Below are 13,168 nucleotides of genomic sequence, written 5' to 3' on the forward strand. Positions count from 1 at the left end.
CTTTTGAGCTGCACTTCCAAGAACACTGTTTGATAGTTCTACTGGAGTTGTTTCAGAGAGCAGGAACAAATGTCTCACTGCTCACACACTTTGATAGTAAGAGCAAGGCAAAACCCCTTTGGGGCTACAAAGCTGTTCCTATTTTCAAACCACAGTGACCGGTTACCATCAGGAATTATTTTTACACGCTTCACTGGAGGACTCTGATGTCTCTTGCAGATTTAAAAAAAAAAACAAACATTTTTACAATGAACTAAGACTTCTGTCCTTAGAGATTCTGCCCGTCCTGCCAAAAACACTTTGGGAAGTTATTTGGTTTTCCTACACTGGCAGAGAAGCCAGTTAAAACACAATCAGTTGTTTCAGCCATTTGCTCTCTGCACACCCTTCTTCAGCTGCAACCCTGGAAAGAGGGCTGGAGGGGAAGTACCTGACAACCAAAACCCAACTTAGATTCCTCCAAAGCTACACAGAAGGAGCCACCTTCTCACCTTGAGGAGGTCTCATTGAGATCTACACCCAGTGCCCTGCCTTCTCCTGGAACCAGGGCTGCAGGTACCCTGCCTTCAGGAGGAGCGCCTGGCAGCAGTGCTGCAAAGCTCCGGCAGCCGTCACCCAGACCAGCCTCTACCTAGACATGCCAGCACTGTCAGCAATGGAAAATCAGAGCCCTTCTAAGGAAATTTCGTTTCATTTCACAAACTTGAGATCCCTCTGCTACAAATTTTCACTGTCCCAATACCATCAGTGAAGGAAACCCAGCTTATTCTGAACTTGGTTCAGCACCCAACCCAGGAACCAAGAAACACAAGTTAGCTGGAGGATCAGCTCCAGATACCTCTGCATTTTAACAAGAAAACACCAAAACCTCACTGGAGACATGAGCAAGAAGCTGTGGGATAACGTCAGAGATCTGTTTATGCCACTGTATGCAATGCCACCTGCATGGGCTTCACTGTATTTCAGGGAACAGTGTTAAGGAAACCACAATGTTGTTAACATAAACCTGCGCTGCCAGCTGAAGCTCTGGGCTTCAGCCAGCAGCACTGAACACCAAGGAATGCTAAAAGCAGCTCACCAAAAGAGCAACTTCCACCATATAAGATAAGCCTGAGACCATTTCTGAAGGGGAACTTCACCCAGGAATTTCCTGAGATGAACCAGCTGGCATCTGTGCTCTAGTAGAGACAGAATTTACGCTGTTACTACACCTGAAGCTGAAGTTGTCATGTTAAACCACCACTTAGATTACAAGGTTTCCAACCCAACTGCGCAACCAAGCAGCTCTTGTGAGCTACTGGCTAGGGAATAACGTGAGGAAATCAAGTCTTTTGCTCCTAAAATAAAATACAAGCAAGAACCAGCCACAATGAGACCAAACTCATTTAAAAGAACACAAGTCACAAAAGCTGCTTTCAAAGAAGGGTAAATTTAGCCTATTTCAAAACCAGGAATGTCTGCATCAGGTATGTTGCCATTCTTAGTAAAGTACACTTTAACCCAATCATAAAAACAAGGCTAAATGGGGACTTCCAGGTCTCAAATCAGTAACTGAACAACAAAAATGTTTTAAAACAACAGTAATGTGTCAGAGCTCTCTGTTCCTAAACAAAGGCCACTCTTTCACTGAGCTACTCAAAGTGAAAGCTTTTAAGGCAGTTATTTCAAGCTAAGACCAAGCTTTGAAGGGCATGTTTTAATAGGAAACTAAGTGGCAACTAAAAAGGAATATTGGTTTTAAGTTTCTTTGACTATTTAGGATCATTCAAAATTCGGAAAATGAAATACCAAACACTACTAATCCATGCAACAGGTTTGAATACAGTTTTTCCTCTCTAAAGCCATCCTTTAAGAGAAAAAGCCTGTTTTTTCCTCTTCAATTCCATTTATTGAGCCCCACAGAATAGGTCACTTAAAAATTTTAAAAAATACATTACAGGACTGAATAAGACAGACCAAAAAAGAGCATTATTAGAGATGCAGACTACCAGCAGTGACTGTATCAAAGTGCATTATATCATAGGATAGCTTAAAAAGAGTGCTAGAGGCACAAAGTGTTAATGAAATACTGTGAAAGACACTAATGTAACTTTTACATGATTTACATAATCCTTCTAATATGATGGGGCTGTAATGCTTTCAGATCTGTAGTGCATGAAGGAGAACTACTTACTCCCTATGAACTTCACTCAGTACTTGAGTTTTCCTAGATGTCTGCTGCAAATTTCTGTAGTGGAGATTAAGAAACCAGGAAAACAGCCCAATTCGGAGGCAACATCCAGCTGTGCTTTTCACTGTTTTAGGAATGAAGCTACAATGATCTAGAGGCTACACCAAGTTACCACAGGCTCCCAATCATGATCTCTAACTTCTGTTTTTAAATGCAATTGACTTCAGACAACAGAAATTCCGTGAAGTCACAAGGATTGACTGTTTTGTGCTTTTCTTGGGAAAAATGCCTGTGATTATTCTCATATTTCCCAGATAAGCAGGGCAGAGGGTTCATCTACACTACATGGGGTCAAGATAAGTTGTTCAGGATCTACACTACACCCACAAAACATTTTACTCCGTTGTTGATTTACAACAAATCATTCCAACCTTTGGAAGTCGATTCTAGCTGATGTAAGAAGAATTCAGCAATGCCCAACCCACAATCAAGCACTGCCATTGCAGCAACCAGAATCACTCACCACACATCCAGGCCCTCAACCAATTAATTCCATTCACATTTTGTTTCACAAACTAAATAATTACATATCTCAGAAATCTCCCTCTGTGCTCTTTCCCTTTGTTCCAGGGAAGCTTCTAAACTAATGGGTCTTTATAGCAATGGCTCAGGACCAGTGACTAGCATGTAGATATTGCAGAGTCACAATGAAACATCAGATTTTGAATTCCAATGAAAGACACCTTGTTTTGCCCACAGATATGGAAATCATTAATTTCCATGTCAGGAAAAAAAACTCAAAGGGCATAATCCTCATATTCTTTCATGCTACAATAGAACACAGTCCATATAAAATACAACACAATGTTATATCTGTAAGTTCTTTAAAGGTGTTGATGGCATCTTTGCCAACTGCACTGCAGATTCATGTAGACTCTGGCCTACTACTTTCAAGGCTGATGTCTGACATCTCACCTTTCCAAAGCCACTGACCAGCTTTCCTCATGGACATCACTGTCTAGCTGACAGCACAGTTCCACCAGCATTAATGTTTCCTGGACTGTCTGGGTTGCTGTGAGCAGTGTTTTAAACGTACACACTAACAGCTCGAGGGGTTTACATCCCAGCAAAGGCTGCTGCCTCCAGTAACTCCAGCCTTTCTCTGGCTAAGCACCTTTCTGTGCTAACAGCAGGCACCAGCTCCTAAGACACCCAGCACAGACACAGGCTTTCCAAGTGCAGGGAGCCAGGAAAGGGACAGCGCTATTTATCTCTTCTAGGCAGGATGAAGAAGACTCTGACATCCTATTGTTTAAAACAGTCTGGAATACACACAACTTTTTCAAGTGTGCAAACAAAGTCCCCTCTCCCTCCCTTTCTCCAGGAACTAGACACAAAGTGCTAAAACTGCAAAATTCTGAAGCCAAGTTCCACACACGGCTCAACCAGCAAGTCTTATCCAAGCTGTTGGAGACTAGCTGCTCATCAATGCATTTTGGTGCCTAGACGGGTATCTGTTTACCAGTCTAGCAACAGGGCCACCGTAGTTTTCACATTTTCTGATGCCTTTTCATGGAATACTAGCCCACATTTCGGTGTTTTTAAAAAGAGTTCTCCTCGACTGCACATACAGTTGAGCTTCCTTCCTTGAGAGTACAGTTATAGCCACATAATTTTACAGTTATAGTAGAACTCTTAAGCAAAAGTATAACTGTACCAGTTGCAAAGGTAGTCAAGTTTTTTTGCAAAGCAGCAGATGCCCATACGAATCATCTGAAGAAAATCTGGATATTGCATTGGTACTTGGAAGGGCTGTAAACAACCAATAGGTTTTCTGGGCATAGTTACAAGATAGCACTAGTTTCTATTTGGATTCAGAGTGTATTTATTACACCTGAATCCCAAGAGGCTTTGTTTTTATTGCATGTAGGCATCGGGGATTCCCAGCCAACACTGTGTACCACAAGGCAGAGCCTTATGTGATATTGTGATAACATCCAGCTCTTGTCCTTGGGCCATGCCTTTCACCAACTGGGATCATTTCCCATCAGCATTTCCACATCCCATCTTTGTGGTTTGCTACTTTGCACCTTGAGGCTAGGTTGCTTTCCTATCAGAGCAATCAGACAGCTCTAGGATTGTCTACAGCTAAGATGATCTCAGTTGAGCGTTCTCCGGGACACAAATTACCTCATATAGGAGCTTCAAATACTTGCTGGGGACTCAGCTGATGGCAGTGAAATAGTACCTCAAAGGAGCAAAGTGACACTTCCTTACTCTCAAGACAATTCCTACTACGCTGAAAGAAGCATTGAGTCTCTACACCACATCCTCTTGTGTAGTCCTAGTATTCACTGGAGTGGAATTCTTCAAACAGCAAGTTACATGCTTGGCACACTGCAGCCACATATATATACAGCACATGGCTTTCTAAGGACCAGAAGGTACGCCAATACTTAGCATTCCTGGAACAGCCATTCTGTAACAGCTGTTACAGAGAAATCTGAAATATTGAACCACAGATCTTAACTTTATAACAGGAGTTGCTAAACACATCATTGGTGTTTTGGTAGTGTTTCAAGAAAGGACAAGATCAGTCCCCTTTAAATCTCTGTTTCTCTTAAATAAGATGAGAATCAAGTCAGTTAATTCAGATTAATTTTAAATGGGACCCTTGTTTCTTCATTGCTCACTTGGGGATCAGAAAAAAGTTGAATTCCACTTCATTTCTTCTAAAAGTGCGAAGTCACTCCTCAGCTGGATGGTTTTTCACTTGCAAACAAGGGATCAACACTGAATTTTAACACTGGTCACCACCGTGCTCTAAGTGTGATGGAGCAAACAAAAATTATTGCAGAAGACAGCAAAACCTTCATGGGAAGCATTAACTTATGTCTACAAAGATATTGTGGAAACTGGCACCAGAACTGTGTCATATTTGTCAAGTGCCTAGTATGCAAGCCATGTATAAAGGTGTTCTTTCTGACTGCACCTACCCCCTTCAACAGAAAGCATTGGCTGCCCCATTGAGACTGCCTGGTAATGCACCAGCCATCGGTCAGCTGGACCTGGCTCCCAAGGCTCCACTGGGACTAGGTGGCAACTGCCACTGGGCGAGCTGCCAGAGAAAGTCTCCAGGTGTTGTGCCAACCAAGGGATGCTGTTTCACCCAGTTGTTAATCTAGCCTGGACATTCACCCAAGGAACTCTGATTTCCCAGGCAACTCCTAGGAGCAGCCAGTACTAGTGAAAACATCTCCTCTGCCTCCACCAAACTGGAAGTGTGCATTGGAAGAAGTCTGCAAACATGAGCTATGAAAATTAAGTGTTACCATATCATGGGACTGTTCTTACAGTGCAGTAAGATCACTTAGCTTCACCAGTTCTCTAGCTTTAACAGACCCTAGATTTGCTCATTAGCAACAAGGATCTTTTATCTATCGCCTTTTCACCCCACTTCAGTTGCAAACTAAGACTATTTCCTCAAGACACTGGTGGAAAAGAACTGTTAGTGGACTTTGTTCTAAAGGTGATCCAGATGGCAGAACAGACCTTAATCCTGACAATTTGAATAGCAAGACACTTAAAAGCATCTATGGTGCTCTCTTTCATTTTGCAAATTGTACCTGCTTTTCTTCTGACATTATCAGTTTTCAGAAAAGTAGCTTCATCCAAAGAGAATTCTAAAAAAGTATTTGCCTTTTGCTTTTGTCTAAATGGTTATGACAGTACTAATTATTCATCTTTGATAGTTACCAGAAGCATTGCAATTTACATCAAAACTTGCATATACTTGCATCTGTAAATACAATCCTACCCAATAGGTACAGCACAGATTCCAATCAAGTGGCATAACAAATACCCGATTCTCTAAAATTACTTAAAAACCTGGTATGATAACTACTCAAAATAACAACACATGAGCTTACCTAGATTTTATCAGCATCTTTGGGAAAAAGAATACTGAAACATAATTAATGATGTTTCTTCCAGCTGTCACTTGTGTGTGGATGACACTATTTTTACTGCTAGAAGCTGAAAGGTCCTTAAAATACTGCAAAAGCAACACAAGTCAGGCTCACATTCTCTCTTCTGAAGATTAAAAGAAGTTTACTCTTCACCGAACTGTAGCTGTAATTCTTTGCAATACACTCCAATTGACTGTAAAATCTGAACAGCATTTAACATTAATTTTACTGAGCATCAGATTTCCGTGCTTCAGTATTCTTAATGCATCTTTTTTTTTCTGTGTTGGAAAACCATAAATTTAGACATTAGCTTTACATCTTCTGCCGAGATTTAAATCTTAATTCCCACATGGCTGTGCACTTAATCATAGGAAGGCATTATTTTGCTAGATACACTCAGTCCTGAAAGCAAAATTCAGCTCTATAATGCAGCTGAAATTTCAAACGGTTACAGCACAAAACATCTCCTCACTAAGTTTGACTTAGTTCTTCAAGCCCACCAAAGCTTTGTTCACCCTTCCTCAGGAAAAAAATAAAAAGTTGATCAGTGTCACCTAATGTCAAGAGAAAGGTTTGCAGAGAATCCATCCCCAGAAGCCTGCTAAACAGAGGATGTAACTGTGATACAAAAGGTTAAAAGCACCGATTATTTAGCCCCTACTGGTCTAAGCACAAGTACCATGCTCAGACTTCATGGGATTATCAACATCCAGAAATTGCATACTTTAAAGGAATTTCTACAGACTTCTGCCTGTTGAAACAAGAAATCTTTAGATAGCCTACTCCTACTCAAATACAGTATAAGAAGTATTTTAAAATCAGCATTACCTCCTACTCTAAAGCAACAGACCAGATACAAATATGAAAATATCGGATTCCTCATAGGGTTTTACCACTGAAAAACAACAACTAGACCATGACATGGGAGATTCACAGCATTCTGCATGAGACGCATTAGGTCAATTTCAAAAGCAGAAGGCAGCAGCATCCAGATGTTTATCAGCTCTTACCTCTTCAGGTTACCTACCTTAGGTTCTACAGAAAATTAAGAGAAACTCGACAAGACCAGGCTCCATGCCATCCCACTGCAGTTTTGGAATACCCCACAGGTTCTCTCCTTCTCACCCACACAAGTCCACGTTCTGCCTGCCTCCTTCATGCCACACAGCCCAGCCACCTGACACAAACAGTGGCTGTGCTTTCTGAAGTTACCCACCATCATCTTAGATAAGCTGCAGGCAGTGGAAAACCTGCCACAGACAAGGCAAAACATCCAAGCAAAGTCAACTGAGCTGCAAACAGAAACCAAGAAGCTGCACTTGCTGCTGTTCCCCTCTAAGTCAGGTGCAAAGGAAACCTTACCCGGAGACTATGCCTTGCACCACATTACTAGTGAAATACAGCACGCTCAGGGCAACTTCTCTTTGCTGACACCGTACTTGCTCAGGTCCACTGGTGTTAGCAGTAATGGAAAGCATAAAACAGAAATACACACAAGAGGAAGCCAGTGCTACAGTGGAGAGTGATAGCAGCTGCTGCCACAGCCCTGCAGCCAGTAGCAGTGGCATGAGGTGAGGTTTTCAGAGGGTTTCCCTGCTCTAAGCAGATTGAAGGTAACAATGGAGGATCTCTGGCATCCGGTTCAATTCTGTCCTTTCTCATCCCACCAGCAGAGAAGCAGATTTATCTACTAATTGTACTTTCAACACCTGCTTGTAACAAGCATTCCAGGGCCAGGGATAGACTGAAAGTACAGACACAGAAGTGACAAAATCCTAAATTCAAGAAAGTAAACAAAACCAAGAAACAACATTCTTTTTGTTGTTTTTATGCACTTTTTCTACCCTCCACTTCTCCAAAGCAGTGTGGGGCCCAAAGACACTAAGGTGAACTATACACATTTGTCACAGCCCTCATCTCTCCTTCCCCTTCCCAATTATTTCCTCCTGTTTAACAGCACAGCCCATCCATTTCTCCCCCCTCATTAAACTCAGGTTAATCAAGGACACAATTTCTTGTTAAGCAGATGGTCCATGACGTGAGACTTTTGCAGGTTTGTACGCATCAGCACTGGCCAAACGGAGCTCAGGACTGAGGCAGCACTGCACTCTGCCTCTGCTCTCTGCAAACTCAGACTGCTACCTGCAAATTACCTTCTGAAATGCTGCTAGCTTTGTCCTTGTCAACAAAGAGAGCAACTGAGAAAAGGTCCCTTTAGCAGATCAAATCCCCTCCATTTGGGAGGACACAGCTCAACCATTCAGTTTAAGAGCTGATGGTACACACCCAAACCCTGAAGTCAGACCAGCTGGAGTCCTACTGCGTGCTCAAGCCTTCAGTGGTGGTCAGCCAGGGATGGACTGGTGCAGGAGGATGGCCTTGGGCATCAGCAGCACTGCTCTGACAGCTGGCTGCTCCGCTGAAAACCAGCACTTTGTAGAGGAAATCATAGGAAGGTGATGAAAAACCCTTGTTACCCATGAGCAAGTCTGAGTCCTTCAAGACCAAAAGAACTTGTAAAGCTCAATGATCTTTCCTGGGCAACCAGACAAAAAGAGGCACTTGGCAGATGGGCAATCTGTGCTCAGAGACATGAGGAGTCAGTCATTATCAAGTCATCTGCTTTTCCCAACTCCTGGCTGTATTCTGACCAAGAGGACATTCAAGGGAAGGATGTTTTCTGTATGCATTTTTCTTAACTGGTGCCACAAAAGTTGAATGCCATGATTTTAAACTTAAGTGCATTCCCCCTTCTGTATTTTATCCTGTATGGCTAAATTTGGCAGTTAATTTGAAATATAAACTTTCAAGCCTAGGAATTTGGTGGTTTAATCCACTTTCTCTTTTTAATGCTGCTAGCACTTGTAGCTTCAGTGCTATCCAACTTGCATTTTTTAATATTAATTAAAAATTGAATCCACCTAGAAACACAGAGGTAAAATACTAACACTTTTTCAAAATGGGATGCGTTTTTATATAACCTTGCAACAATTACATAGGCAAGTTTCCCTGAAACATTGATCTTTGTTTGAAATCTGACAATGTCTAGTTTCTTCTAAAGCACTGAAGTCCATACAGTTATTTTAATTTACAATGCTGCAGAGTACCAGCATCTCTGAACTTCTGATACAAAGACTGCATTGTCCCAGGGGCAAGGCTGATGCAAGTGAGGGGTAATACTACTTTTGTGGCATCTGCCTCCTACCACAATTCAAGTCAGATGACATTCAACAGTTTACCTGGATGCAATCAAACTTAAGCCACTACAAAAAACCCACAAGTTTTGATAACTTCTAGCTCCCAATTCACAGGCAACTCACATGAGTATCTGCCTTCACAGAAAGGTGTTTAACTGAATGTCAATGCATTCCAGAAAGCAAAAATATTAGATACAAAACCTGAACATCTGGGAAGCCCCAGTACAAGAAGTCAATATATTTCCATCCAAGAAGTTAATATATTTCCATCATGGTTCACTTCAGAGGAAAGTTGGCAAGGATTTAGACTCATCCTTGACTGCTGACTACCCAGACATTACAGCATCATGAGTGCTGGGAAGTCTACAGTAAAAGTGACTGACTAAAGACTATTTTTAATTAGCATTATATATTTCCTTGGGAGGTGCATGTCTTTGATAGACATTGGGACTAAAAAAAAAAAAATGAGAGAAGGAAAAAAAAAAGCAAATACGCACTACCAGCACAGGGATTACTGTAAAAGCCAGTCATCCTTTTCAGCAACAGCCAACCTAAAAGTAATTGCAACAGATGCTCCAACAACAGAACTGTCCTGGCAGGAAATAATTACAGCATCAAATAGCAATAAAGTCATTACATATCTTGGGGTCTCAACAGAGCACAACCAAAACCAGTGGAAGCAAAGTCACTATTTTTTTTAAAAAAAAAACCACTTAAGTTCAGAACCTTCTCCCTCTTAAGAGAAAGTGCAGGTGAAAGCTCTGGCTAATCCTCTGTTGCTATCCAAAGTATTAAAATATGTGTATCAGCACTGTGCAACTCCTACGTTAGTATTTTCACTGCTGCTATAAGAAAGAAGGACTTCGCATCTGTAAGGGCAGTATCTCTCCGGACTCTTATGTTTCCCATAAAGGGTTCATAGCAAAAAAGTGTTTCAAGGAGCAACACCTAATGAACTTTCAACTCTGCCCTCCTTAGGCACGGCAGTATTTTGTTCCATCAACAGTCACATCGGCCTGGTTGTGCCAGTGACGAGAATTCCCTCGGGACCGCCCGGTCGCAGGGGAGTGCGGGCAACCTGACCCGCTCCGTAAGTTACCGAGCCGCTCTGCAGCCGCCAGCCCACGCTCACACCCCCTCTCCCCGAAATACTCCTTCATCCAAGTTCCACTAAAGCCTCGAGCAGTTTTTTCAAGTCAGATGGTAACTTGGCCGCTGAGTTTTTAGTTACTCCTCCTGCTCTTCGTGCTATCCAGCAAAGTAAGAAGTTGCCTTTATCCAGAGACTTCCAGATCCATCTTTCAGACAGGCTGCAAGCATCCCCAGCGCTACCCGACTGAATCCAGTCACATTGCCAATGCCCGGCAAGGCAGACGCACACGCCGGTCCCCAGAAGTTCGGGGCAGACGAGCAGCCCGAAACCCACACCGCCGCTACCATCACCGCCACCCCCGCCGCCCTGCCCGTCCTTCGCTACGGCTCATCTCCAGCAGCAAGGGCAGCGCGGCTCCCTCCTGCCCACCTGCCCCCCGGCAGCGACGCCGGCGACATGCCGGCTAAGTCGCGACACGGGACGTGCCCGCAGCCGGGGCAGCCCGGGAGGGATCACTCACCTGGGGGCAGCTGCAAGTTGGCCGGCAACTGGAGGCTGGCCGTGGCCGGCCCCTTGGGCACCACCGGCCGCGGGACCCCGGGAGCGGCCCCCCGCACCACCGGGGTCCCCGCGGGGGCGGCAGCGGGCGCGGGGCCGCCGGGCTCGGCGCCGGGGCGGCCCCCCCCGGGCGCCGAGCCGGCGGCTGGGGCGCAGGCGGCCGCCTGCTCCGGGTGCCCGCCGGGCATCAGCCTGACGGGGGCCGCCGAGGCGCTCATGGAGGAGGAGGTGGCGAGGGGACGGGGGGCGGCCGCGTCGCGCAGAGCCCCGCGGCGCCCCGCAGCATCGCGGGCGGGGGGCGCTCAGGCGGTGCCCCGGCCGGCGGCTCGCCCGCAGAAACACATGGCAGCGCCGCTCCTCCGGCTCCCGGGCGCCGCGCACGTGGGCCCGGACCGCCCGGCCTCCCCTGCCGGCGGCGGGAGGGAGGCAGGGAGGAGGGAAGAAGGGCGGTCCAACGCTGCCAGAGCGTCCTACTGCGGCGGCGCCCGGCCCGGCCCCGCCGCCCCTTTGAGCCCGCCCGTGTTTACGGAGCCATGCGGACTCCAGCGCTTGTGCCGCGTTGAAGTTGGCGGCGGCGGAGAGAGTCCCGGCGGTCGGAGGGGGACGCGCCCGGAGCCCCGGGATGGGGGGCACGCGTGGGAGGCCGCGGCAGAGGCGCGGAGCTGCTCCTCCCGCCGTGCCGGCCTCCGGCCCGCCTACCTGCGCCAGACCACCCCCGGCTGTACCTGGGCTGCAGGTGTCCTTGGGGCTTCCATTCAAAACAAAAGCAGCTCCGGCAAGTGTGGGAGTTGGTCGTGTCGTGATGGAAACTTGCTGACAGGCCGAGACGGAGAAAGCAGCACGGACTTAGGGACAGAAAGGATGAAGGGGACAAAGTTGTCCCGTTTGACCTTCATGCCCGGGGCTCGACTTGGAGAAAGGCTGAGGGAAGATGTGCAAGTGTGATCCTTACAGAATACACACAATACAGCTCTAAAAACAAATTTCAGAATATAATGGAAAGTTTTTGCACAAAGGGAACTCAGCATGACCTTCAGTAATTCTGCTTTGAGGTCGTGTTATCATAGCCAAGGCTGGGTTAAATTTCAATACATTCTGAAGCATGTTGATGCACATGCTTTATTTTATGCATAAAATTTAAGGGTTACTGCTTATAACTATCCAAATTGAGCACAACATAAGCAATTACAAAATCCAGGGCCTGTTGTACGGTTTATTAAAGTGGTACAAAAATCTCAAAAAAATACTAGGAGAAAAAAAAAATATTTTTGTATTAAACTTCCCCTGCAACTATGTTCTTCAGATAGAAATGTAGACAAGAAAGAGAAACACTCTTTTTTGGCCATTTTGAGTAACAACTTTGCTTGATTCCACAGCTGTAGTGCTTTATATTGCTGTCAGCAGCAACAGAAACAGAGAAAATGCTCTCCTCTTGCCATGGACTAGTTCTGGACTCTATTCCAGAACAAATCAGCCCAAAATCTCAAAGAGGTGCCTGAAGCAGCAATGGTCACAGTTTCCAAGTGTCAGAGCAAGCCAAGAAGATGGTGAAAGACATGGTTAAGCAAGAGTTAGCATCCTCTGTACCTTTTACAGCTCTGCCAAGTCTGTCCAAGTTACATCGCTTCTAACGCATATCAAGCTGTTACCCACATAAAGTAACAACCAGGGTACAGTGAGTTACCTCCTACATGCCAAAGGATGCACAGAGAACAGGAGAGAGGGATGCTTCAGTTTCAGCAAAGACCAGCAGTGACTGACAGCAGATGGGAAGAGGATACAAAGCAAGATATCATGTTTTTTATTCTTGGACTTCAGGAAGAATGGAGTTGGCTTCTTACTTAAAGCCAAGCCTTTATCTTCTTGTAGCCATTGAACTTTAGAGGGAATTTCTGAGATCCCCATGCAGATTCTTAGGAATGAAAACGTGTCTGAAAGAGGCAAAAAGAAACAGCTAAAGACAGCAGAAGGGTATGCACCAAAACTGCAAATCCCAGCAGTGTGAGAAAATGGGGAGTATAAAATACAGCATAGTGAGAGAAAAATAGACGAATCAAGAAACGAAGAAAGCAATATGAAACGCATTACAAGAAAAGGCATAGCACATTTACAGTAAAGAAGAAAAAAAACCCCTATACCCAGACAATTTAGAAATATGCATATCTTTAAGAAAATTAAAAAG

General features: G+C 44.8%; 1 protein-coding gene across 3 annotated transcripts in view; it reads right to left on the reverse strand.

Annotated features, from left to right (window-relative positions):
* Positions 1 to 11,204, reverse strand: part of TAF4B (TATA-box binding protein associated factor 4b) — a 70,494-nt gene extending 59,290 nt beyond the window's left edge. For all 3 annotated transcript variants that reach the window (XR_015772762.1, XM_088056855.1, XM_088056860.1), the window contains exon 1: positions 10,949 to 11,204. Coding sequence is in view for 2 of the 3 variants with exons in the window: in XM_088056855.1 (XP_087912981.1) it covers positions 10,949 to 11,204 (256 nt within the window). In the remaining variant the exon portion in view is untranslated. The remainder of the gene's footprint in view (positions 1 to 10,948) is intronic.
* Positions 11,205 to 13,168: the final 1,964 nt, after the last annotated feature.

The sequence above is a fragment of the Pseudopodoces humilis genome, chromosome 1, assembly GCF_049639895.1.
Source record: "Pseudopodoces humilis isolate 2021_Gansu_Grassland_sample_001 chromosome 1, ASM4963989v1, whole genome shotgun sequence".
NCBI classification, from domain to species: domain Eukaryota; kingdom Metazoa; phylum Chordata; class Aves; order Passeriformes; family Paridae; genus Pseudopodoces; species Pseudopodoces humilis.